This window comes from Gobio gobio (assembly GCF_949357685.1).
Source record: "Gobio gobio genome assembly, chromosome: 11".
Classification (NCBI taxonomy): domain Eukaryota; kingdom Metazoa; phylum Chordata; class Actinopteri; order Cypriniformes; family Gobionidae; genus Gobio; species Gobio gobio.
The window spans coordinates 20,748,046-20,774,810 of NC_137104.1; the positions used below are offsets into that span (position 1 = coordinate 20,748,046).

General features: G+C 41.2%; 1 protein-coding gene across 1 annotated transcript in view; it reads left to right on the forward strand.

The window, feature by feature from the left end:
- The window catches only part of gabbr1b (gamma-aminobutyric acid (GABA) B receptor, 1b), a gene marked incomplete at its 3' end in the record, with an annotated part of 158,698 nt that overhangs the window by 77,527 nt on the left and 54,406 nt on the right, over positions 1–26,765 (forward strand). The window contains exons 7-10 of the mRNA XM_079828501.1: positions 8,652–8,812; positions 14,663–14,797; positions 17,772–17,942; positions 20,906–21,007. Of these exons, the coding sequence (XP_079684627.1) occupies positions 8,652–8,812; positions 14,663–14,797; positions 17,772–17,942; positions 20,906–21,007 (569 nt within the window). The remainder of the gene's footprint in view (positions 1–8,651; positions 8,813–14,662; positions 14,798–17,771; positions 17,943–20,905; positions 21,008–26,765) is intronic.

Consider the following 26,765-nt stretch of genomic DNA (forward strand, 5'->3'; position numbering starts at 1 on the left):
ATCAATTCTGACCGTTGATTTTAGGTGTTTTGAGGGTAGGATATTAATAAACACTCTTGGACAGTATTCTATAATTTATTTGTTTTGTCAGTTGTATCCCATAATGAGCACATTCCCTAAATTGATGGCCCAGTAAGAGAAATACCCTGCAACACAATCCTGTAATTAAGGTTAGGTCATAATTCCAAGCCCCCAGCATATTAGTTATGCAATAGTTGGTAAATGGCTGTGGCGCTGCTGCCCTTCACTTAAAGCTACACTGTGTAACTTTTTTTGTCTATTCTTAGCTAAAAACACTTAGTTCTTTCAAAAATATATGTGCTCATTAATGTATATTTACTTCTTTCAAGTAATAAAGTATTCTCGTAAGTTTATAATATGCCATTGAAAATACATAAGGTAATGGGATCTAACGGTGGTCGCCATGTTGCCCCTCCATCTTGAAAGTACATTAGCCAAAGAGGGACATACCCGTAAATTCAAGCTTCGCCTTTCGCGTTTTAACCGGTTTTAATACTCGATGGCACTGTACAAAATTCTCTGCCTCGCGCATGTGCGCGTCAACTTGTTCAGACTTGTCTGGTGCATGCGCAGAGAGTTTTCATCTCAGCGGCGTCCAGTAACAGAGTTATACGGAGTTTTCCTGGCTTGTTTATTCCTCAAAAGTCTGTTTTTCCTTGTGTGCTATTTCTGTGCGTTAATAACTCCGTAAGTAATAATAGTTATTGTCATTGTAGATGTGTTTCAGAGTGTGTCATCGCGTAATTCAGTTGATGTCACCTCAGAAGTATTTTTGTGTCAACATACAATAGCGTAATGCTCACCTATTTGAATAATCATTCAGTTATTTTGTTATCAACAATGTTTATTCGTTTATAGAAAATATTTGCTTGTAATGTATGTTGATGGAAATATGTATCAGGTCTGATCGGCATATTAACAATTGTTATACAGAGCGCACTGCAGTGCTAACGTTAAAGCGGCGCACACACTTTTGTAATCCGACACCGCTTGTTAGCAGCAGCAGCGGCAGCTCCGCTCCTTTTAATGCAGCTGCATTTAGCGCCTATATATGGTACAATAAGCTCTGGTTTACGGTTACATTATACAAATGTAACTTATAAGTATAGGTATACAGTTCTTAACTGTGTATGTATATTTACCATCCTTATTTGTTCTCTCACAAAAACCACATTTATGTACATATCCACGCAAACCTGTTTATGCCTTGCAATTGGATGACTGAATAAATATTACTATCATCAAAGTTCACTCTGGATTAGCTGCAGTTCTTTCTAGCCGAATAATTAGGCCAGGTGAGTTCCAACCATCCCACTGCGCACAGAATATCCCACAGGCACCGTGTCGAATGTGGAGGAGGTCAAACTGGAAGCCATGTTAATCTTGGACTAAATCGGCCACCGTAGGAGTTGAAACGAAATCGGAATTGAGAGGAACAGAAACTAAAATTCACTGAATGGTCATATACCTTTTCACCACTAGATGGGGGAAAATATCACACAGTGTAGCTTTAAGGAATAGTGTCAGATTTCTCTAGCAAGAGGAGCCGAATTCACTGTTGCACATGGAATAAACACATGGTGTAAACCGCTTGTTAGCAGGTTTAATTTTTTATAAATTCTCATATTCACAGAAAAAATGCTGGTCTCATTGAGTATCCTAGTAAACACAGTCGGTTATGGCTTGAGTTAATGTAAACAGTCAAGAAACCAGAATCAGAAGCGGAACCAGGATCATTTAATGCTTTACAATTCCCATCTGTAGTTTTGAGGTTCAGAGAACAGGAACACAATGACAAAGATTTAGATCATTCCTCAAACTGTGAGTGTGAGCCCATCAAACACAGGAGATCTGGCTGCAGGTCCATTTAAACTTGAATTAGATGTCGAATTACGCGGTTATCTCAGCATCAATCCCATTTGACTCCCACCAACCTGCAGACAGTATGGATATGGCTGTATCTTAAAATGATCCATGCCTTTAGATCTGAAGAGAGTGATTTAATTGGTCCCATTAAGGCAGCAATGGAGTGCATCAGGTGTCTGAATTACTGGCAGAGACAGCGAAAGGTGGCCCACAGGGACGTCGGTAACCTGCTGCCAGCTCTTTCTGTATGCAGAGGAAGTGTGGGGTAGAGCTGCTGACCTCCACGTGCTACAGCTTTGCGGGGCTGTGCATGACAGCGGCGAGATTTCTCTCGAGAGGCAGTTTTGCCTCATATTCCCCCAGTTGCCTTCAACCTTGACATTCTTTTCGAAAAGCATGCGCGGATATCCATACTAATTCCGGTGACATCCAGTCTGCTGTGTCGTGATCCCATTCCTAGCAGCATGGGACATGCAACTCTGTCCTCTTAATGCAGGCGTAGAGAAAAACAGTGAGATAAAGACAGTAAAAAAGAAGAGTTCTCTTTGAGATTTTGGCAAAGATGGAATACCAGCGTAGTGCTCACTGCACAGTAAATACCGTTAACTGACTGAAGCTGCCTTATAATGACAAAATCACAATTGTAATTATTTATTTTAAATGTGTAATTGTAATTTATTCACTGTGATCAGTGGTCTGTATAACAAAATCACTAACTGCCCGGTTGTTCTCGCGAACATTCCCGCTGTAGCTAATTACCCAATAATGTTAAAAAGGGAAATTGTCATCATTTACTCATCCTTGTTTTGATTTCCAAACCTATAAGACTTTTGTTCATCTTTGAAAAACAAATAAAACCTAATAGATTTCTGTCCCTCCATTGAAAGTATATTCCACCAAAACTTTCAAGATTCAAAAAGTTCATAAAGACATCATAAAATTTATCTATATAATTTAAGAAATGTATTACAATTAGTTAATCATGACATCCATAACTGATCATTTATTTGATCAATATAACATTCCTAATATTCATTATTTAATTCAATATATGTTGACTGGCATTCATCACAGTATGCAAATGCAAGGTCAATTTGAACACTTTACATTGTAGTATGCAGGGGGTTTGAGGGTTTGCTTATAGCATGGACCAGTACGCGTTCAAATGAGTATTCTGACATAGTTTTTTTCCCCCCTCAAGCCACATTTAAATCATTAATATCTCATTGCAATATATATATTTCACCAGTGCCCGTTTGAGTTTTGGAGAGCTCTTAAAGCATGAAATGGACTAATATTTTTCCCAGTTGCACAAGTGAAAAAAAATGTACAGTTTACATACTATACACTACAGAAACTGTAGTACGCAGCAGCAGAGCTGGCCTTCCGGTATATTGGCAGAAGTAAGAAAGCCTGGGTGAGGTGCAAACCAATATCATATCTCCTTCTGAAACAGCTAATCAGGGTCTTCAGGATTACTACAAACCTCAAGGGACTCTGAGGGATGGTGGCCCTCCAGAAATATTGGAAACGCCTTGTATATATCCAAGAGGAAATCGATAGAAAATGGACCAAAATAGTTAAAGGCATATTTATTTATTTATCTAAAGGTTATTTTCCCCCCTTTTTTCTTTTTTTTTTTCCTCAGATAATATCACTGGCCCGTCTGGTTGGTTGGCAACTGAAGCTCTGCCAGAGGCAGCAACATTAATATTAGCATACCAATTAGATCAGAATCCATTTCATAAGAACAAGTGTGAATAATTTAAATAATAAATTATCCATCACAGTGTTGATTAGCTAAAGAAGAGGCGAGTTAACAGCATATGGACTGTGATTTCAGACTATCACCAACTCCCTCACTCCATAGGCTTAAGCAAAAGTAGCCTCGCCCACTTAGAATGTTTTGTTGTGTCGCTGTGTTGATGAATCGAATGTTAAAACTTTTTTCGGTAATTATTTATATTCGGTCTACAGAGAATCTTTCTGCATGCAGGCTTGGTTCCAATCGGGTGAAAAATCTAGGTCTACAGTAGTTCAAAAAAGTAGGTTTTGCAAAAATACAATATGGTTGACATTTTTTCATGATGGAAATGAAATTGAAGATATACACATTGAGGCAAGGATGATCTAAGACATTTGAGTGACAAACTGATTGATTTGATCACTGTAGTGCAGTCTTGTGGTGGATCAGGCTGAGATCTCAGCAAGAGTACTATCGTTCTGCATCAGCAATGATCAGGCTTCAATTGCTTTAAGACCTTTAAGCACATGAGTAAAAAGATATAAGGCATTATTTAGCAAACCTGCATTTACCTAAATCAGCTATTTCAGTTAATTTAACACTGAAATGCAGCATTTTCCCCTTTATAACTGTTATAGGGCCACCTATCGGTGATCTCATCGGTGAATCATGTCACATGTGCTTACCTAATTTTGTGAAGTTTTGACATTTTGTTTAGGAATTATTAGCTTTTGTGTAAACTGGTTTCGAATTGAGTGCTATAGCGCCGCCCTGGAGGCTAATCGCCTCTCTGCATGTGCCACACATACTGTAGGACGAATTCCAAATGAAGGGCTTAAAGGGCATCTCAGGAAGGGGATGCCATTTGTAGGAGCTCTCCAAACGAAAGTGAACAACTGAATCCCTTCACAAAGGGCCCTACATAAATCGTTAGCAAAGGGAACATGCGATGGTCACTTCAAGGAAGTAATTTAATGTTTTATTATGGTCATATGACCCAGGGTGGCGAATCCTCACGATTAATTTCAAATGTAGATATGGCGGGAAAGTTGGAGTTAACATATATAACCAGAATAATTCACGTTGTTTTGTTTTGTTGTGATATACTGTATAGACACATTTTCATCATGCATTTCATATTTAGTTAAAAAATGTCATAGGTAATAAAAGTGTTTAATGCTTAACATATAAGTTTAAGAGCAGATTGGGAGCACACAAACACAAAGCATATTTTTAACACTTCATTATACTGTAAGGTGACCAGATTTCGGGAATGGAAACCGGGGGCATTTCCTATTTGAGTGGTCAAAATACCACTAAAATCTCATTTGTTATTATATTTTATTTAAAAAACGGGGACAATACATTTTTGAATGTTTTTGTTGTTGTGGGCTCTCTATATTATTATTAACATTAATAATTATTATGATTTAGTTTGATTCGATTTTTAGTCTGGATTTAATTCAACGCACCTGCAAAAAAAACCCCACAAAAAAACAATGAAAACAGTTAATAGTAACCATTGTAAATAGCAAGCAGTTCAAAACAATATTATAACATGACTTAACAAAAACACATTACAAAAATAAAACAACATAAATATGATAAATAAAACTATTTAGAAATATTGTAAGATTTTATAATTGTATTTAATATTTTCACAAGTTTATACTATATCATTTTTTTTTTACTTCAAATGTTTTGTTACATTTTAGCTTGAAAATAATTCTTATTATCCTTAATTGGTCTTGTTATTTAGCAATTTAGGCTTATTTTAAACAGAAAGTATTCTGCGCATGTATTTGTTGCAAGTGTAATTGTTTAGGTTTTTTTATATTTATAGTTCAGATGTGTGGTAATCACTGCTTTGTGACTGCGGAACTTTTTTGGACAAAACAATCCCGCACCCTGTTGAGGCTTTGTTATAAAGCACATACAAACAGTAGCGGCGCGCACGCGCATCCAAGTAGAGTGAGTGTATCTCACAGCGCCATCTGCTGGTGACAATAATCACTACACAATTGCTCCTATAACCAGCAGCTGCTGTATTTTGGTTGGGCGCTTTTTTGCAATATACCTGCGGCTGCGGGTTGTTTTGAACGAGCTGTAAAACGGGGACATTTCCGGGGACAGCTCCAGTCGGGGACAGAATACCAAAAACCGGGACTGTCCCCGGAAAACGGGGATGTCTGGTCACCCTATTATACTGTAAATGTACATTTATTTGTCATATCATGTTAACAGCAGCAATAATAAGATATTCCCGCTGTCGCTGCCTTGCTTTGTCATGGTAACATTCCACATGAAGCTAATGAGGAAATTGCGCGGTCTTTCATTGCTCCCTTCGCCAAGTGCATTCCAAATGGCGTCATTATTACACACAAGTGCCCTGCTCCCTCCAAAGTCCCCACTTCAAGGGCTCTGCCCTTCGGAGTGAGTAGGGCATAGGGATTATTCACTTCCGATTGGAATGTATACATGGGTGTATTTCATTTGTGGCACAACCCCAGGCCACTTGGAGCAGCTGCTAAGCTAATACCAGTTCTTTGATATATAACCAGCGCCTCTGGGTTTTTTATGTTGATGAGAATGTGGAAATCGAAATCAAGGGAGAGAAACAGAAAGGGGGCCTAAAACCTCTCTATTAAGCACTTGGCATAATGTGCTTCGCTTATAAAGCAACTCATATTTGACAAAAAAATCTTGACAAAAACTCATCTTTTTAAAATTGCTTTTAATGTTTAATTTAATCTTGCTTTACAATTTTCTATGTTGTTACATCTGTTTTACAATTTTCTGTAAAGTGTCTTTGAGTACTTAGAAAAGCGCTTACAAATTAAATGTATTATTATTATTATTATTATTATTATATTGTTTAAAACGTAGAATCCAGAATTGCTAATCAGCTTTTTGAGCCAGAATGGCAGCAAAACTATATCTCTGTAACAATCTGAAGTACCCAAGGCACCTAGCGAAAGCGATATCTCATGTTTCTGGCTGGAGTTTCATTATTCATTTCAAAGTCAGCTTGATCATGGCCCATGTCATGCCTAACTTTGAGTATCGATGTGATGTAACTGGGCTTGCGCTGTGTTTTTGCAGGGAGAGAAGTTGCAAGATCAATCAAAGAGTGTGCTGGGAATAAACAGAGCAAGAGAAAACGGATAGATAACTGTAGTGATTCTCATCAACTCTAAGGATTTGTGAGAGGGCGAACGTGTTACCGAAGCCACTGAACAAGTCGAAAAATGGCACTCAGCTCGGAGGAAAAACATTGGGTTCGGGGGAGGGTGAGGGTGAGGAAGAGAAGGATCGGTGTCGGCCCATCAGTTTGGAGATTCATTATTGAAGACTACAGTCAGACGCACATAGTCATTCCTCTGTGGATCTTGTTTATCACAATGTATCTGCTGTAAGGTGCAGGATTAGTGTGAGCGGTGGCTGGGAGTTTGGAAATAGATGGTGCAGTGGAGATGAAGGTGTGTGGGAGAGAGGAACGGAGCATGTGATTCATAATGTAGTGTACAGCCGGTTCTGTCTAATGTGATTCAGGATACATTCAATCCTTATATTGATTGGAAAACAATAACAAAAAGTGAGTGACATGAAAACAGACTAAATTGTGACATTGAATTGTCAGGATTGAATTGTGTGCCAGAACAGGACGACCTTATTGAATATGGGGTGCTATCACGGTCCACCCTGATTCATTTGAAATGTTTTTTAAATTAACTTCAAAAGAAGAGAGAGAGAAAACAAAATGTGGATCGGAGGCGGATGGTTTGGGTGTAGGTGGGGGAGACGGTGGGTAATAAACCAGAGTGGTTGTGTTAAGGGATTGCAAATTCAAAGTGCTCTGTGAAACGGAGAAGGAAAATGAGCCCCACACATACGTACGACTCACTCCCTCACACACACACTCCTTTCTAGCTCTCTTTCTCGCACAGTTTATCTCAATCTCTCTCTCACACGAACATACACATTTCTCTCTCGCGCGCGCGCTCGCTGTCTCTCTCTATAAACCCAGCACATTCTCTCTCTCTCTCTCAGTCTCCTGCTGCATCCAACGAACACACACACACACACACACACTCACTGCCGTGACTTCGTTTATTCGCTTCTTTTGTTTCCGTACTGGATTTTATATTAATCAGCTACAACGATACAAGTCCTCCGTTTTTCAGCGCTACTCGGTTTTCACTTCATATTCAACGTGTCGATTTCTAAAGACGCGCACAGAAGATTCCAGTGGACCATATGTAACACTGCGCTTTTCATAAACAAATATGTAACGTTGTGTTTTGTTGTTATTGTTTTGCTATATTCGTTCGGGGTTCAGGAGACGCGTGAGTATAAGGCTACAGCACTAAAACTCTTGAGGCAACAACAGATTGTTATTGTTTTTCAGCGCTAGCATTCGTTGCTCCGCGTTATTGACTTCGCGGGCCTAATGTCGGCTACTTAAAACTTTTGTGAATCTTTGAAACTTCGTGTATTTTAAATAATACAGTACGCGGACCTTTCTGTCTTAATTTACTTTATTAACGCGACTTATTTTAAACGCAATTTCCTCTGCGCACAGATAAATTAAATTAGTTACATGCCGTTGAATCGTCATCGATGTCGTGTTTATGTTTTCGTCCTGAACGCAACCAAGTTGAAAATGTAAAAGTGTATTTTAGTGCATCTAAAAGTATAGACCTATTACAGGTCTATAGAAGTTTAGGGTAATTGACAGTGCGGTATTCACGTGAGATTTTGAATAGTTTCAGCATTAGCTGGAATGAAATTTATACCGTCCAACATATTTTTATGAAAGTACAATTATTGTCAAACACCTCCAGCTTTGCCTTTCATGTAAAATAATACAAAGAACATAAACTGTGTTGGTACGCACTCTTGCCCACTATGGCCAAACTATCCTGGCAGCGTCACAGCAGAGGACGGCGTTTGGTTTCAACTTCCTACGTTATTTTGGCCACCCTTACTTTACTGTTCTCCTGGTCCTGCCCGGTTCTAGGCAAGAAGAAACTCTACATCGGAGCCCTGTTCCCCATGAGTGGCGGATGGCCGGGTGGCCAAGCTTGTCTTCCTTCCGCCCAAATGGCCCTGGATTTGGTGAACAAGAGGACGGATATTCTTCCGGATTATGAGCTTGAATTAATCTACTATGACAGTATGGTAAGTGAGCACTGCATGTGAGCCTCTTTAATTACTTTCCATTAGTTGAACTGTTTGATAGCACGCACTTGAGTGTGTACTGAACTAGTCATTCCATAAGTGTTTGCTTGCTATTGATGTTATTTATTCAAACAGTGTGGCGTGTCATTATCAGTTTTCTTGCTGAAGGTTTGTGTTCACAGGAGATTTCTGAGCAAATTTGCATTTTTCTACAGCATATTGGGTCAGCTGTAGTATGCTAATAGGGGTTTGGTGGACGCTAATGAACATAATGTTCTTTAAATGGGAATTTGTACTCGATTCAGTATGACTTCATTAAAGCTGCACAGAGGAATGTTTTGACAGCATCATGTTATTCATCAGTTATGCTGTCACCTGAGGTTTGCCTGCAAAAAAATCTATTCATAGCAGCTCTGTATACCTTCCGCTTTCCCTGTTCGTATCTTTCCATTTGCTCTTACTCCCTCTCTTTCCCTCTACTTGTCTCCATCTTTCCCACCTGTGTCCCTCCTCCCCCGCATAGAAGATGCCAATGCATACTCCCTCTCGCACACACACACACACATATGCAGAGTGCAAGCCAGAGTTTTTGACGGAGAAGACATACAGATACATGCAGAGCGCAAACAGTTAATTCCCTGTGACTGCTCGGTGTTGCTAAGAGCTTTGCCGTGATTGGTTGGAACGGGTCTGCATTGGAACCCCGCTTCAAAGATACAGGAGAAGGAGGAAAGACTGGGGGTGGAGGTTGGCATGACAACAGTTACCAAGACCACTGCTGTTCAAACAAACACATAAGGCCACAGATTGCTCTGACAAAAGAAAAAAGAATGCCTCTTTAACATTATTGCATAAACAGAGGGATAAATGGATTAAATTAGCTGGCTGGTGTAAGACTATACAGTTAACCAGACATATGAAGTGCGTGCGGTTCAAGGCAATCTGAACTTGGACATATTGAAAGCATAGTTTCTGATCCCCCGCGGTAGGTGGATGTACTCAGGACCCCTGTGGATCCGAATGAATACATGCACACAGAAACACACACACACATGCAGAGAGCCGCCCCTGATTAGGATTCAGCACCACGGACAGCTACATTTAGAGAGCAGAAAAGCGCTGTGTCATCAGGAGGTGTAAGGCAAGCAGGAACATTTCATCTGAGTTGGGTTTTAGCTATTCAGACCCAAGAGCCACAGAAAGAGCAGTCTCATTAAACCTGCGCCCAGCGTGCTTCTAGGCCGTTCTGATTGGAGCTGAGGATGGCACTCTCCGCGGGGCGACAGGGATGGTATGAGGGCTTATTAGTATGGACTGGACCTGTGCCTGATTTCCCCAGAGCCCCGATTTTAAATCCCTTGGCCTTAACACTTGTGTTGTGGGGTCATTAATGTGTTTTTTGGGTTTGTTCTTCCACTGATTTGAATGATGGAAGGGAACAGGCACTCTGAGCTGAGGCTGCGTTTACACTAGCAAAAAAAAGCAGATTTTTTTTACTCACATCTGACACAGAACGAGAATTTTTTGCACATGTGTAAACACAAAAATCTGCACGAGATCCGATTTTTTCGCATCCGATCTGAGCCACTTCCAAATGTGGTTTTAAATCAGCTACATCAGATACTAGAACTGACCCAGGCACTAATAGAAGGGTGGGCTGGCAGATATCCTGGGTAGGCTTTTTTTGTTTTTTTTTGATAGATAGATAGATAACTAAATCCTAAACTGATTAAAAGATGAACAGCACATTCTTATTTCAGTGCTGTTATTTAAGCAGACACTTTGCCTCGTACATTCAGTTGAACATAATTAACAGCAAGCAAAAGCATTTTAAACACTTACATTATGTTCTAGCTCTGTCCATGCAATAAATGCACGTTCTTATAAGAGCAAGTATTTTTTTGCTTTTCTGCTACCGACTGAAGCGCGTGAGTATGTAATGCGTTGCGCCGTTACTTTCAGTTAATAAAGGAAAAAATACTGCACATTTCTGGTGTTATTTTTGTGATTGTTAGGGGCATTCTACAGCACTTCATCAAACTTTTCGATATAGAGCCCACCTTAGTTTGTTTTTAATCAATGCACAAATCATAAACACTCTCTGTTCCAAAATTCTGATTGGGCGGACAAGGCAGACGTTTGGGTGGGCTCAGCCCACCCCTGTCCATGCTTAGAACCGGTACCGATCTGACCTATGTCTAAACACGTATATCCGATTCCCCTTTGAATTCCAAACCACCACAAGACGAGGGCAACACATTTGCCCACAAAGATAGCTTTTTAATGTTGTATTATGAAGCAGACGTGCCTGTATGCGCTCGCAGCTTTTTTGAGGTGGAAACTTTATAAAGGGAAGAAATTCCGCGCACACAGAAGCATTCAGGAGCTGGTTTTCAACCTCTGCCCTGTGAGTTTTATAAATAAAACAGCTTCACTGGGCTACTTCACTAGGCTACATTATATTTCTCAGCAATGAGGTGATAACGTCGCTGTAATTAAACCAACAAGCTTTGCTATTAGGCTTTCTCTCTCTCTCTCTCTCTCTCTCTCTCTCTCTCTCTCTCTCTCTCTCTCTCTCTCTCTTTCTCTCGTTAATTAATTTAAATGTATTAAAAAAATATATTTATTTAAATTCAGAATTCTAGATCAAACAAGCTCTATATAAAATAACAAACAAAAATGGCCGTTATTTTTCATATCCGTTCAAGTATTGGTAGTTTAGGTTTAGTTGTGGGGAGGAGTTAGGATTGGGGTGGGGCTAGGATTTGGCAGTGACTTAAACTAGGGGTAGGGCTAATAATTTGGCAGGCAGTCGAAATTTACCTCAACACAGATATCGGATATCAGTCGTGTCTAAAGTGAATGTGAACAGGCGGGCCAAAAAATCGGACATAGTCAAAAGATCGGATCTGTGCAAGACTTGCAGTGTAAACACAAACTGAAATCCCTTGTTCTAGGTGTTGTCAGTGCTAGAGTGCTAGAGAGTATTTTAAAAACAACTGATAAAAAAGAGGAGTGTCATAGGGCTGGGAAATACTGACATTACATATTCATGTTGCAGACACTCAGAGTGACTGACATTCAAAGTATATGTTTTATCAGTTCGTGCATGTCTCTGGGAATCAAACCCCTGACCTTGTGCTACTTGTTTGAGCTGCAGGAATGCTATATTATACAAATAGTGTGAGTATCATGATTATTTTATGTGCTTTTAATTAGGCAATTAAGTTTTCTAAAGAGTGCATCATTAGACTGGTTTTGCAATCCTCAAGAAAGACAGATGTTTTAATAGCATCTAGCTGATAAGTTTGATTCATATTTTGTGAATTTAGTCTAATGCAACCATAGTCCCTCTTAGATTAGAATTTGCTGCACTTCTATTCTACAGCAGTGTTTCCCAACCACACCAATAGTGCACATTTAGGATTTTCTCTCTTATCTGACACACCCATGTCATTTCTTAGATTCTCTATTAATGAGCTGATGAGTTGAAAAAGGTGTGTTTGATTAGGAAGAGTTTGAAAATGTGTACTGTTGGTTTGTGCCAGGAACAGGGTGGGGAAACTATTCTACAGCACCACGGAAAAGAAAAATGTTTTGGCTGACTGGGAAAATGTCTTTCTATTGTGTTGTCTTCTCTGACTGCATGCGAAAACAAACTTACAGTCCAACAAGTCGTGTCAAATTTAAGAACACTTCTTTTAATGAGTTGGTTGGAAAGACTCATGAAATCAAGTTTGCATCAGTCTAATGAACTGAATCTGCTGAAACCATAAGAGCAGTAAACATCGGACTCACTCACTAATTGGATATTTGTATAATATTTAGTTAATATTTATACACTACCGTTCAAAAGTTTGGGGTCTGTACATTTTTTAAATGTTTTTTGAAAGAAGTCTTTATGCTCACCAAGGCTGCATTTATTTGTTCAAAAATACAATAAAAACAATAATATTGTGAAATATTATTTTCAGTTTAAATAACTGTTTTCTATTTCAATATATTTTAAAAAGTAATTTATTCCTGTGGTGCAAATCTGAATTTTCAGCATAATTACTCGAGTCTTCAGTGTCGCATGATCCTTCAGAAATCATTTTAATATGATGATTTGCTGCTAAAAACAAGCAAACAAACAAAAAACATTTCTTATTATTATCAATGTTGAAAACAGTTGTGCTGCTTAATATTTTTGTGGAAACCGTGATTTTACAGGATACTTTGATGAATAAAAAGTTCAAAATAACATCATTTTTTAAATAGATTGTTTTAGTAACATTTTAAATGTCTTTACAATCACTTAATCCATCCTTGCTGAATAAAAGTATTAATTTATCGTATTAATAAATCTTACTGACCCCAAACTTTTGAAGATTTGTGTTTGATAAATTAAAATAAATAAATTATATGTATACTTTTTGTAGTAACTGGTATTTTAATTAAAAAAATGAATATTTTTTTTGTTTTCTAGTTAGGACCTTGTACAAAATAATAAGTCAAACCAAACTATCATCATCAAGTTAATTTGATAGTTTTTTCTTCAGAAAGAATGTTCCTCTCATCTTCAGGATAATCTACCTTCTGTGTTTTAAAAAATTCAGAATGCAGTTCTTGCAGTTGTTTCGATTCGGTGGAACGCAGGTGCATTAAAAAATGTAGGCTCACGCATGGCTTCCCTCAGGGTTAGAAAGTCGGGACAGGGGGGAGATTTAGAGCCCAAACTAGGTCTCATTCTGTGGATACGATTTTGCTCACGACCCCCTGGGAGACTGGAGAGTCTACAAGCAGCATTCTCACCACAGACTCCGGAGTACATGCCGTGTGCCTGAACACATTATGTGCAATCTGGCTCATTTTATTTACTTTATTAAAAAGAATGTGTAGGCATGTGTCCGCAGTGGAGACAGTTGATGTAACTCTCTCATTACTGTATGGAATGTCACATTACTTTCATGCCTTTCACAGGAAGTTATTGTAATTGCGAAAAGAAAAGCAGTTTCTCACTAAAATGCTTCTTTTGCTGCAATTTAAATAATTGGAGTGATTTATCTGTATGTTTAGAAGAAATTAAAAGCATCGGGAGAGACATAAATAGAGATGTGTCTCGGGATGAGGATGGCAGATTAGACGCCAATAAGTAAAGAGCACTCAGTCGCCACAGGGTTCTGCCAATTGAATTTGTGATTGCACCAATCATGCCTCCAATCATTTTAATCTCATGTTTGGTTTTATTCTTTTTAGGTTTTGCTCCTGTTTAAGCTTTTCTTTGTTCCCAAAACAACAGAAACCAAAACAAAAGACCAGCTTTAGAAATTCTGCCTGTGCTCAAGGCCACTGGCTGCAACTCGGTTTACTCTCAACACATGATCAATTTTGGCTTTAACCTACTATTATCATTTAAATGAGATATTGATCTTTCATTGACAGTTATTTTAAGACAAATGGGGGGAAAAAAGATGCTTATTGTCAGCGTCAGGTTAAAGACTGATGAGGGTACATGTCCACCAAACAAACATTGTTTCTTGGTTTATTTATGGGCAAATGCATGTGTCCTTGGATGACTGCAGCTATGCATTTATTGCTTTATCTCTACTCCTTTTTATTCTGCTTCCCAATGCATATTTATCGCTACTTATGTGATTCAGTATGAAATAAAGTCTCTCTCTTTGGGGGCCTTTATACTGTAGAAGCGAATGTCTATACAGTGTGAAATGTGTTGTCGTTGTTTTTTTGTTGTTGAGGTCTGCAGTTTTGAGCATGAAGTGACAGAATGCTTCATGAATAGTGACAGCTGTGTATCAAATCTGAATATAGATGATATATTTAAATGTTTTTTTCTCTCTTTGCTTTCAGTGTGATCCTGGAGAGGCCACAAAGCTGCTGTATGACCTGCTGTACACAGAGCCCATAAAAATCGTCTTGATGCCTGGCTGCAGCTCTGTGTCCACACTGGTGGCCGAGGCTGCTCGCATGTGGAACCTTATAGTGGTGGGTTCACTTGGAATGTTTGGAGATGAGATGTGCTGTCATTGAAAGAATGTTGAGGAAAAACTCAAGGTTATGCTGATGACAAAATGTTCTTCTGCAGCAAACATTGGAATTTTCTTTAGACAAAATGGGCGAGTCCGGTAATATGGACATTTGCTTACATGTAGGTTCTGTAGAATGATGTGGTTCAGCCTAGTGGTTAAATATCAGGGAACCAAAAAGTTACAGGTTTAAACCCCAAAGACAGGTAGAGAAGGCTATGAATTCACTTATTTCAGTGGTTTGTTTGTCAAAAGGATGTAGGGAAAAAAACAGAAGAGTAAAACTCCATTTTGCAATCAATGAGTTGATCAAATTAAAGCATGCTACTTTTGTTTTGACCACACTGAAAAACACAATTTCAAAGTTTCTGTTCATTTAAAAGACATACACTATATTGCCAAAAGTATTGGGACACCCCTCCAAATAATTGAATTCAGGTGTTGCAATCACTTCCATTGCCAAAGGTGTATAAAATCAAGCACCTAGGCATGCAGACTGCTTCTACAAACATTTGTGAAAGAATGGATCGCTCTCAGGAGCTCAGTGAACTCAAGCGTGGTACCGTGATAAATTGCCACCTGTGCAATAAGTTGATTCATGAGTTCAAACTTACATCAAATTAAATAGAGTAAAGGCTATGTAATTTGGCGTGCTGTCCGGGGGAGGGCTCCGGGCTCTGAATTTTGGCCCGAACCCAGAGTATCCCCCCCGTGATAGAGATAGTCTTGAAGCAGACTGTATGGCATTATGGGTTGTATTGACGTCTAATAAGAGTTTTTAAAATCAAAGTGAGGAGATGGGGTGGTGGAGGAATGCTAAAATAAAAACGGTCAACTAAAGAAGGTAAATCTTCTGTATATATACACCTCTTATCGTTGATTAAGTTGATTAGCTTAATGTGCTCCACTCGTGTTTAATTAGGTTAGGTTAGGTTTAATTATCTGAACGTGCTACACTTGTGTTTAATTAGGTTTAATTATCTGAACGTGCTCCTCCCGAAATTTGTTAATAAAACATCACTTGAAATTTCCTCACTTCTAAATATTCCACGGTCAACTGTGGTATTACAAAATAAAATCAAAGCGGAAGCAATTGGGAACAACAGCAACTCAGCCACAGGGCCAAAATTACAGAGCGGGGTCAGCGCATGCTGAGGCGCACAGTGCGCAGAAGTCGCCAACGTTCTGCAGAGTCAATAGTTACAAACCTCCAAACTTCGTTCATGTGCATGTAAAGGCAGGCGTCCAAATGGTTTTGGCAATATGGTGTTCTTCTTTACAATATTCACAAGTTTGGGTTAAGTAGGATTTAGCAAGGATGCATTAATTGATCAAAAGTGGCAGTAAAGACATTTATAATGTTACAAAAGATTTCTATTTCAAATAAATGCTAGTTCTTAACTTTATATTTATCAAAGAATCCTGATAAATATTTATCACCATTTCCACAGAAAATATTAAGTGTTTTCAGCATTGATAATAATCGGAAAATCTGCATATTAGAATGATTTCTGAAAGATCATGTGACACTGAAGACTGGGGTGATTATGCTGAAAATTCTGCTTTGCCATCACAGGACATTTAAAATAAATATAAATACATGTTTAAAATAAATATAAATAAATATTACAATAGAATTCTAATAGTTATTTTAAATTGTAATAACCCTTCACAATATTACTGTTTTTACTGTATTTTTGATCAAATAAATTCAGCCTTGGTGAACATAAGAGACTTCTTTAAAAAACATTTAAAAATAATTTAAATTCAAACTTTTGAACGGTAGTGTATATGAGTAGTTAGTCAAATTAAAACTAGTATTTCAGTCAAATTAATTACATGATATGCAGATTAATTGGTTGAATTATTTGCATAGGCTATATCGTATTTGCTTAGAAGACATTCAAAGACATTACATTATTGTGGAAGATGAAAGAAGTCAATGTATTGTTTTCTTTATTTCATATTACTGAATATAAGCCCATTACTGACTTACAGTCCAACGCAATTCACTTGGTTAAGTTTGTCAATCTCGCTAGAGTAAAGAGGCCGAACAGACAGGATGTGTACAAAATGTATGCTCTCATCAGGGGGCAGGATTAATTGCATTAAAGTAGGTGAACATACGTACCTGTAGTCCTTTGGGATTGATGGCTTCAGTATGACTCTGTGCATCACAGACCGAACTCTCCGGCAGGTCTGATCACACCACAGTTAAGATGAGCTACCTAAATGCATTCACATTTCAGAACATGCTGCACTTCGTTCAAATACCCAAAATCAGTGAAATGGCTTCCAGACAATTTGGATCAGATATTTATGTAATTTTTTATTTCGCTTTTGGCTTGTCTTTGAAGTGCACTCCCAATGCCTCATCTTACTTCTTTTTTGTGGAAAATCAGTCTCTTTATTTTTCATGCTCTGCTCTATTTTTATATCTGTTGAGAGCTTTTTCTCTTCACATATGTGTTTTGACCTATATATCCCCCCGCTGGCCTTGAAACCCTCCCTTTTTCCACCTCCTCAGCAGACCTGTCACTCAACGACATCTCGCTGCATCTGGGAATGACATTGAGTTATTGGCAAAACAGCTAAAAAACCCTCTGCTGTCATCTGTTTTGACTGATGTTGGTGCTACACTTAAAACATGCAATGCTGAAATTTACACTTCTTTTTTCTTTTATTTCACACCTCTGTTTTGCATTTTGACTTTTTTTTTTATCACATCTTTGCACGCCTGTCTCGCACACTACAGTCCCCAATGTTAACTAAAGCTGTTCCGAGTGAACTGTGCAGGAGATAATTTAGCCCCTTGGGCACTGGTTTTCCTGCGGGTGATTTTAGCATACATTTTTCTTGACTCGCTTATTTCTCAGTTCCTTTAAAAGTCTCAGTGTCTTTACAGTGTGTGAATTTCTTTATTTTGCTTGCAGTTGTCCTATGGATCCAGTTCACCAGCTCTCTCCAACCGTCAGCGTTTCCCCACGTTCTTCCGCACGCACCCCTCAGCCACATTGCACAACCCCACCCGCGTGCAGCTCTTCCAGAAGTGGAAGTGGACCAAGATTGCCACCATCCAGCAAACCACCGAGGTCTTCACCTCTGTGAGTAAGATATTTACAAGTAAAGATATTTAACAGCAATAATTATTGAATGATAAGCTTACAGACTATTGCACAACAGAGGCAAAACAGATAAGATTTTTTATACTTTGATCAGTATTTGGGCTACAAGTGATGATCATTGCTTGTTTTGTTTTTTTGTATGTTGTCCTAAGTAGCCACGTCCACTGTGAAATCCTATTGGTCTGAGGTCCTGCTCTGCCTAATTAAACAGTCTTATTAAAGCATGAAATGATATTCACAGCCAAGTTAACTTCTATAATTGTAAAAGCAGATTTCCAAGTGAACCAGAATATTCATTGAGGGCAAAAGTGTAGGGCAGGACTTGATTTCATCCATTAGGAATAATGCCAGGTGGGCATACCAGAGTTTGCAGTCAATAGTGTGGCTCTCTATGCTCAAAACATAAGCAGCTTTTTTGACATCATCAAAAAAAAGAAAGTTGTTTCAGAACTAGAACATTAAAAAACTATTCTTTGGAAATGGTGTGTAAGGTTAGGTCAGGGAGCCTTTATGGTAATGGATACAATTTTGAGATGGAAAGAAAAAATTTTTTTCAATGCTTTTGCATTCTTTCGCAAAATGTTTGCGCTCTCTGACAAAACTATTGTGTTCCCCAAAGACACTATGCATTCATTAATTGAGTTTGTTCACAAAAGTACTGAAATTAAATTTTTCCTTCCACCCCATATTATATCCATCACAAATGTTTTGTGGGCGAACACCAAGTTTCTCGGGGGAACATTTAAAAAAGTAATTAGTTATAGTTACTAGTTACTTCTTACAAATAGTAACTGAGTTACATCATTATAAAAGTAACTAATTACCAGGGAAAGTAACTACTGAGTTACTTTTTTTTTTTTTTTTTCAAAACTTGGATGCCTCCAATATTAAATATGTTAAATGAATGAATTGGACACTAAATAGAATAAATTATTGTTATAAAACATTGTACATTAATGTACACTATTGTAATGTTGCTGTGGGACAATGTGAGAGACACCTATCAAATTCAATACATTATTGTACATATTATCAGTAGGCTTACTATAGTGTAAATATTGTGTAAATATTATCAGTACTAAACTACTCCTTTGGTAGTGGAGCTCGCGTTATCACCTGGGTTTTTAGCCACTAATGTTGTGGTGGCATGAGATGATGTGAGGCGCTTTACTTGCCACCGACGTGGAGAGACTCTTTCTTCCGGGGCATAAGTTGCACGTTACATAAACATTCTTACCTTTCACCTCAACGAGGGAAAAGTAGCGCTTATACTTCCAGTTTGCGAAAGCTACCTTTGAAGTCGTTGGACTTGGTGTGTGTGACTGTGCATATGCGTGCCGAAACCTTGTCTCCCACTCACCAATCATCATCAGTTATGTGTACCAACCCAACCCACCCCCCAACACGCATGGCATGCACACCCGCACACACACACACACACACACACCAACAACCAACCAGAGAAAGAAAAACGTTGCAGGTCCGACTGACAGAGAGCCTGTTCGGATGGAAACCGCTTCAGTTAGCTCAATTATGGTAACGCAGCGTTTTTTTCCTCGGTAATGCTAACGCCGATGTAACGGGAGAAACAGTAATTAGTTTGATTACTCGTTACTGAAAAAAATAATTCCGTTAGTAACGCGTTTATCTATAACGCCGTTATTCCCATCACTGAAAGTTTCTCAGGTGAACACAAAAGTAATTTTTCCTCCCACATAATTTTTTTTAAACATCACCAAATCTCTTCCTGGGCTCCGTATTTAACAGTTCACACTGTTTCTCATTACAAAATCCATTTGCATCGATCTTGAAATATGAGTAAATATGCCATCTCATTTACATGACCTCAAAATAAAATAAAATGAAATAAAATGCTTTCATTGCATGAAAACTTAACTGCATAATTTTCTACATTACTGTTTAGTTGGTGACTTTTTGTGCAGAAAAAAATGAAAGTCATCTAGGCATCTTTATTGCTTCTCTTCTTTATTATCACACAATATGTGGCCTTGAGCTTTTGGTGCACGAAACAGTCTGAAGTAGTTTGCCTTCTTTTTCCTAAGATACATTAAGAGAAGTATTTAAAGAATCCTATACATATTACAAATACTAAATTAAATGTTTGTTAATGAAATCGAATCATTTTGTGATTAATTTAAATGATATTGTGTTGAATCAAATTGAATAATTCTGAATGAACAAAAAATGCTTTTTGAATCAAATTGAACCCACTTCACATTGAAACCTTATTTTGAAGTAATGTGATTGGATAAATCATGCACAAGAAACATTCTTTTTACAATAAAGTAATTTATGTTGATTTATGTTGACATCTTGGTTAGATTGTATCAGATTATACTCAGTGTTTTTCTTCTAGTGTGGACAGACATTCTTTGCCACTGGAAATTGTAAAACATTATGCAGGGGATGCCTGATGCCTGGTATCGTCGTGCCACTCAGACAGGCTGTGTTTATGTAACTGAGGGTTTCAGAAGCACATAATTTACTGCAGGGTATAGCATGTATTTTTTATGCTATGTAGGTAAAATGTACTTGTGTGCTGTAGAAGTCAACATCTGGGATCTGGGATTGTGGGTGGTAGCTGATGTAGGCTTGGCTCTGTGCCTTTGTTTCCTCCTGCACTCTGCAGCCTGAGGTTATACAGACCGTATTAAAATTTACACTCTTGTTTTATTGGCACACGAAGGACAGTAAACAGTAAACAAGTCCCAACAAAAGAAATTAAATCTGCCAGTCTCTTTCTAATTTTATTTCTTTTTCTATCTCCATGCCTGTCTTATCTCTTCCTTTCTACCGCAATAATATTCTCTCCCGTCTCTTGCTTTTTCTACCCGACATCTCTCTCTCTCTCCCTCTCTCTCTCTCTCTCTCTCTCTCTCTCTCTCTCTCTCTCTCTCTCTCTCTCTCTCTCTCTCTCTCAGACTCTAGACGATCTAGAGCAGAGGGTGAAGGAGGCAGGCATTGAGATCAGTGTGAGGCAAAGTTTCCTCACGGATCCTGCGGTGGCCGTCAAGAACCTCAAGGTGCTTTCACTTTCAGTCATTTAATTTATGACCTCGCTGCCATGACAAAGTACAGGTGTTCCCGTCAGTGCCACGGTAGAGCAATCAGATCAGCATCCTCCTCAACAACATCCCACGATTCTCAGACTGATGTGAAACACACATACACTCAGTCAATAAGGGTGAATATCATGAAGCCAGGTAATATCTCAACCCAAAATCAGATGAAAAGAAATACAAGAAATTATATTGAAGCATACCTGTAATTTAGGTAATATGTTTTTAATCCTGTTTTTAAGATTGTGACATTATTTCCATGACAGTTAGATATATTTACTAATGTTGATTATTTAGAAATACTAAATAATAAACATAATACAATGAATAATAAAAATATTTATTGAGGTTTTCCAATATTGACAGAATTTATTCCCCAATACATTTTAAAAACATATACACCAAAATTTTAAAATCATATACACTATATTGCCAAAAGTATTGGGACACCCCTCCAAATCATTGAATTCCAATCACTTCCATGGCCACAGGTGTATAAAATCAAGCACTTAGGCATACAGAGTGCTTCTTAGAAACATTTGTGAAAGAATGGGTCGCTCTCAGGAGCTCAGTGAATTCAAGCATGGTACTGTGATAGGTTGCCACCTGTGCAATAAGTCCATTCGTGAAATGTTCTCACTACTAAATATTCCACAGTCAACTGTTAGTGGTATTATAACAAAGTGGAAGCAATTGGGAACAACAGCAACTCAGCCACAAAGTGGTATGCCACATAAAATCACAGAGCGGGGTCATATGCGGAGGCGCATAGTGCGTAGACCAACTTTCTGCAGAGTCAATAGCTACAGACCTCCAAACTTCGTGTGGCCGTCAGATTAGCTCAAGAACAGTGCGTAGAGAGCTTCATGGAATGGGTTTCCATGGCCGAGCAGCTGCATCCAAGCCTTACATCACTAAGTGCAATGCAAATCGCCGGATGCAGTGGTGTAAAGCACGCCGCCACTGGACTCTAGAGCAGTGGAGACGTGTTCTCTGGAGTGGCGAATCACACTTCTCTGTCTGGCAATCCGATGGACGAGTCTGGGTTTGGCGGTTGTCAGGAGAATGGTACTTGCCTGATTGCACTGTGATAAAATGTAAAGTTTGGTGGAGGGGGATTATGGTGTGGGGTTGTTTTTCAGGGGTTGGGCTTGGCCCCGGCCCCTTAGTTCCAGTGAAAGGAACTCTTAATGCTTCAGCATACCAAGACATTTTGGACTATTTCATGCTCCCAACTTTGTGGGAACAGTTTGGAGATGGCCCCTTCCTGTTCCAACATGACTGCGCACCAGTGCACAAAGCAAGGTCCATAAAGACATGGATGAGTGAGTTTGGTGTGGAGGAACTTGACTGGCCTGCACAGAGTCCTGACCTCAACCCGATAGAACACCTTTGGGATGAATTAGAGCAGAGACAGCGAGCCAGGCCGTCGAACATCAGTGCCTGACCTCACAAATGTGCTTCTAGAAGAATAGTCAAAATTCCCATAAACACACTCCTAAACCTTGTGGAAAGCCTTCCCAGGAGAGTTGAAGTTGTTATAATTGCAAAGGGTGGTCTAACTCCATATTAAACCCTACGGATTAAGAATGGGATGTCATTAAAGTTCATGTGCATGTAAAGGCAGGCTTTTGGCAATATAGTGTATTTTTTTAAATTTAAGTTCATAATTTAAGTAATAAATAAGTAAACAAAGAAAACATAAACAAAGAGCTATTCTCAGTATTATTTGTTAAGAATAACATAATATATTGTCATGTAGTGATTTTATTTCTTCTTTTATTTAAATCTACACAACAAATACTACCATAACAATTTAGTTCCCTTTCAGTCGGTCACGTTCGACGTACGTCGGAACTGACCGACGAATTGGGATCTGTTTCAGAGACCAATCTACTTCGAGTGTATTAAAAACGAGCCAATGGACATTGGCATGCGGTGCACACATTCCACGCACCGCCCCGCATTGCGGGTATAAATACGGAAGTGGAAGTACCGCATATTGTTTTCAACTTCGGAGCCGAGCTTTCATGCTTCCTGCGAAGAGTGTGTTCTACGAACGAGTTTCAAGACATTATGAGAGAAGATCAGCTTACCTGTTCCTGTGACGGTGCTCTACAGCGGTGGTCGCGACCAGAAGTGAAACTGTTGGTTCGCTGGGCGTTTCCCTCTGAGTGCTTACAGCGGGCTTGCACCTTTAAACCGCTGTAAGCCGCGGCTATTCCCCTGTGTGCCTCGGCACGTTCGGAGCGGTTTTCTCTTCTCTCTGTCACTAAAAGAGCAACACGGTTTGACCCTGCGTCTTTTTCAAGATGTCATTCAAACCGTGTGTTTCTGGATGCGGTTGTTTCCTGTCCTCATTTGACGGCCACGATCTCTCTCGCATATAAACATGTGAGATTGCTTTCGTGGGTGATCCATGCTCTCTCAGGAGAGCATGGTCACGTCGGCGCGTTGTTCGTCTCACCTTTCTCGTAAAGGCTGAGCGTTCAGCGCGCCGTGTGCCGTCTCGCGCCGGCTGATAGCGGGGGTTGTCACGGCAACCCAGCGCGTCACTCGGCGCTCTGATGCGCGGTCGAGACTATGAAACCTCAAACGGGGTTGAGTCCCTTCACTTATTCCCCGATCTAATTTCTTTTCTGGGGCTCCAGAAAAGGATTACTTTGGCTAATAAGCGCTGGTGACCTGAGGATTACAGTGGGGCTTCCCCGCCGAGTACATCTCTTCGGGCCCCCACTCCTCTATCGCATCACGAGCGTGCTGAGACTTTGTTTGTGGGTGGTTCATGTTCTCTCACGAGAACATGACCACGTCGGCGCGTTGTTCACCTTGCTCTTTCATAGGGGCCGGATTGTTCAGCGCGCCGTGTGCCGTCAAGTCTGACGGCCACGCTCATTGTCTCACATGCCTGCTGGTAGCTTACAGATGGGATTGCTGGTCCTTTAAAAAAAAAAAAAAAAAAAGGGGATCTAGCGTTTCATTTGGCGCTCTGGCGGAGGACAGATGTCAATTGCTGCATCGGAGAGAGGGCTGTTATGCGCTGGAAATGATAATGCTGAGTTTCCCACTATAATGGTGTGTGCTCATGCTGAATCAGATTCAGAGTTGTCAGCAATGCTTTCCGGGGTGGCTTCCCGGATGTGCATTGGAAAAATTTAACAGCATGGAACTATTTGGTGTCAAAATGTGGAACACCAAAAGGGCCATAACCTGTATAAGTTTTTCCCTCTCTCACTGCCCTCTGTCCTGCATGCATGAGGGTAGTCCCGACCCAGGGGTTATGCAGGAACTGCGTGCGGTGATGGACCTCGCTCTCCGGAGTGACGAAAGTCACTGCACGCTCCCTGAGTCAGGCGATGTCCACACCAGTGGTCCAGGAAGCTGGGGCTAAACCTGACAGATATGCGTGAGCCCGACGAAGTTCGGTTCCTCATCGCCCCTGTCTGTCAGGCTGGCCTCTTCGGCGACGCCAACGAGAACTTCGCCCAGCAGTTCTTGGTGGCCCAGAAGCAGACGGAGGTGGCTAAAAAATAAAAAATAATAATAAATTAAAAAAAAAAAACCTGCCCCGACGACCAGCTGCTGCCTACACCCAGTCGTCGGCCGCAGCACCTCCGTCTGCTTGTCGCCGAGGGCGCCACCCTGCGTCCGCCTCCACCCAGGCAGCAGGTGGCCGGGCGCAAGGGAGGTGCCCAACCCGTCCAGGGTCCCGCGAGCCTGCTAGCAAGCACAAGGGCAAGCAACCCTGAAACGGGCAGCCCAGCGAGAGAGGAATTGCTCGGGGAGACGGTGTCCGCACCCCTCCCTCCCCCGGAGGAGGACCGGGGGGAGAATATTTTTTTGGTTTCGGTCCTGCCGCTGGCTCCCCGGAGTCCAGCGGTACCCACATTCTCAGAGCAGTTCTTCCCTCCCTGAGCCCAGAGAGGGACAGGTTGGCAGTGTGCGACGCCCCCGGGCCTTGCCACTCCTTTCCTCCCCTCTCACCCCTTGCCAGGGGGCAGCAGATTGGGCACAGAGGACGCCCCCGGGCCTTCTCACCCACTCTCTGCCCCACCTGGAGTATTCAGGCAACACTCCGGGCCGCCTCCGGGCCTCCCGAGTCGGGTCTGAATACTCCACCTCGCTGCCTCACCCCGGGTACGTCTGTGGTGCCATTGATCCCGCTAGTTCGGTCTCTGGGGGCCTGGCTAGGTCTCCCCAGGCCGTCTCGCTGGCTCATCCGTACCATCAGACTCGGCTATGCGATTCAATTCGCACGCCGGCCTCCCAAGTACAGGGGCATCCTCTTCACCTCCGTGCGGAGCAGCGATGCCCATGTCTTGCGGTCCGAGATCGATGTCCTGCTGGCGAAGGGCGCGGTCGAGCCGGTTCCTCCTGCCGATATGAGGTCGGGGTTCTACAGCCCCTACTTCATTGTACCCAAGAAAGGGGGTGGGTTAAGGCCAATCTTGGACCTGCGCATTCTGAATCGGGCCCTGCACAAGCTTCCGTTCAAAATGTTAACGCAGAAACGCATTTTCCAATGCATCCGTCCCCAAGATTGGTTCGCAGCGATCGACCTGAAGGACGCGTACTTTCATGTCTCTATCCTTCCTCGACACAGACCGTTCCTGCGCTTTGCGTTCGAGGGGAGGGCATATCAGTACAAAGTCTTGCCCTTCGGGCTGTCCCTGTCGCCTCGCGTCTTCACGAAGGTCGTCGAGGCAGCCATTGTTCCGCTCAGAGAACGCGGCGTTCGCTTACTCAACTATCTCGACGACTGGCTCATACTCGCCCAGTCTCGGGAGCAGTTGTGCGAACACAGGGACATGGTGCTCAGTCACCTCAGCCTGTTGGGACTTCGGGTCAACCGGGAGAAGAGCAAACTCTGCCCCGCGCAGAGGATCTCTTATCTCGGTATGGAGCTGGATTCGGTCAGCCGGACAGCGCGCCTCACTCCAGAGCGCATCCGGTCAGTGTTGAACTGCTTGAATACGTTCAAAGGCAGGACAGCGGTCCCACTGAAATTATTTCAGAGGCTCCTGGGGCATATGGCATCTGCAGCCGCGGTAACGCCGCTCGGATTGCTTCATATGAGACCGCTTCAACGCTGGTTGCACGACCGAGTCCCGAGATGGGCGTGGCAGAGCGGTCAGTACCGGGTCCTAGTTACTCCTTACTGTCGCCAAACCTTCAGTCCGTGGTCAGACCCCTCGTTTCTCCGGGCCGGAGTGTCCCTAGAACAGGTGTCGAGGCATGCTGTGGTCTTCACGGATGCCTCATCCACGTGCTGGGGGGCCACGTACAACGGGCACGCAGTTTCGGGTCTGTGGACGGGGCCCCAACTGCGTTGGCATATCAATTGCCTAGAGTTACTGGCGGTACGTCTTGCCCTGGCCCGGTTCAAGAAACCGCTTCGGGGCAAGCTCGTACTGGTCCGTTCGGACAGTACTGCGGCCGTTGCGTACATCAACCGTCAGGGTGGTCTACGCTCCCGTTGCATGCTCCGGCTCGCCCGCCATCTCCTCCTGTGGAGTCAGAAGTTTGTGAGGTCACTTCGTGCTATTCACATCCCAGGTGCGCTGAACCAGACAGCCGACGAGCTCTCTCGTCAGTCGACACCTCCGGGCGAATGGCGACTCCACCCCCGGAGCGTCCAGCTGATATGGGACCACTTCGGGGTTGCACAGGTAGACCTGTTCGCTTCCCCGGAGTCGACCCATTGCCAGTGGTACTACTCCCT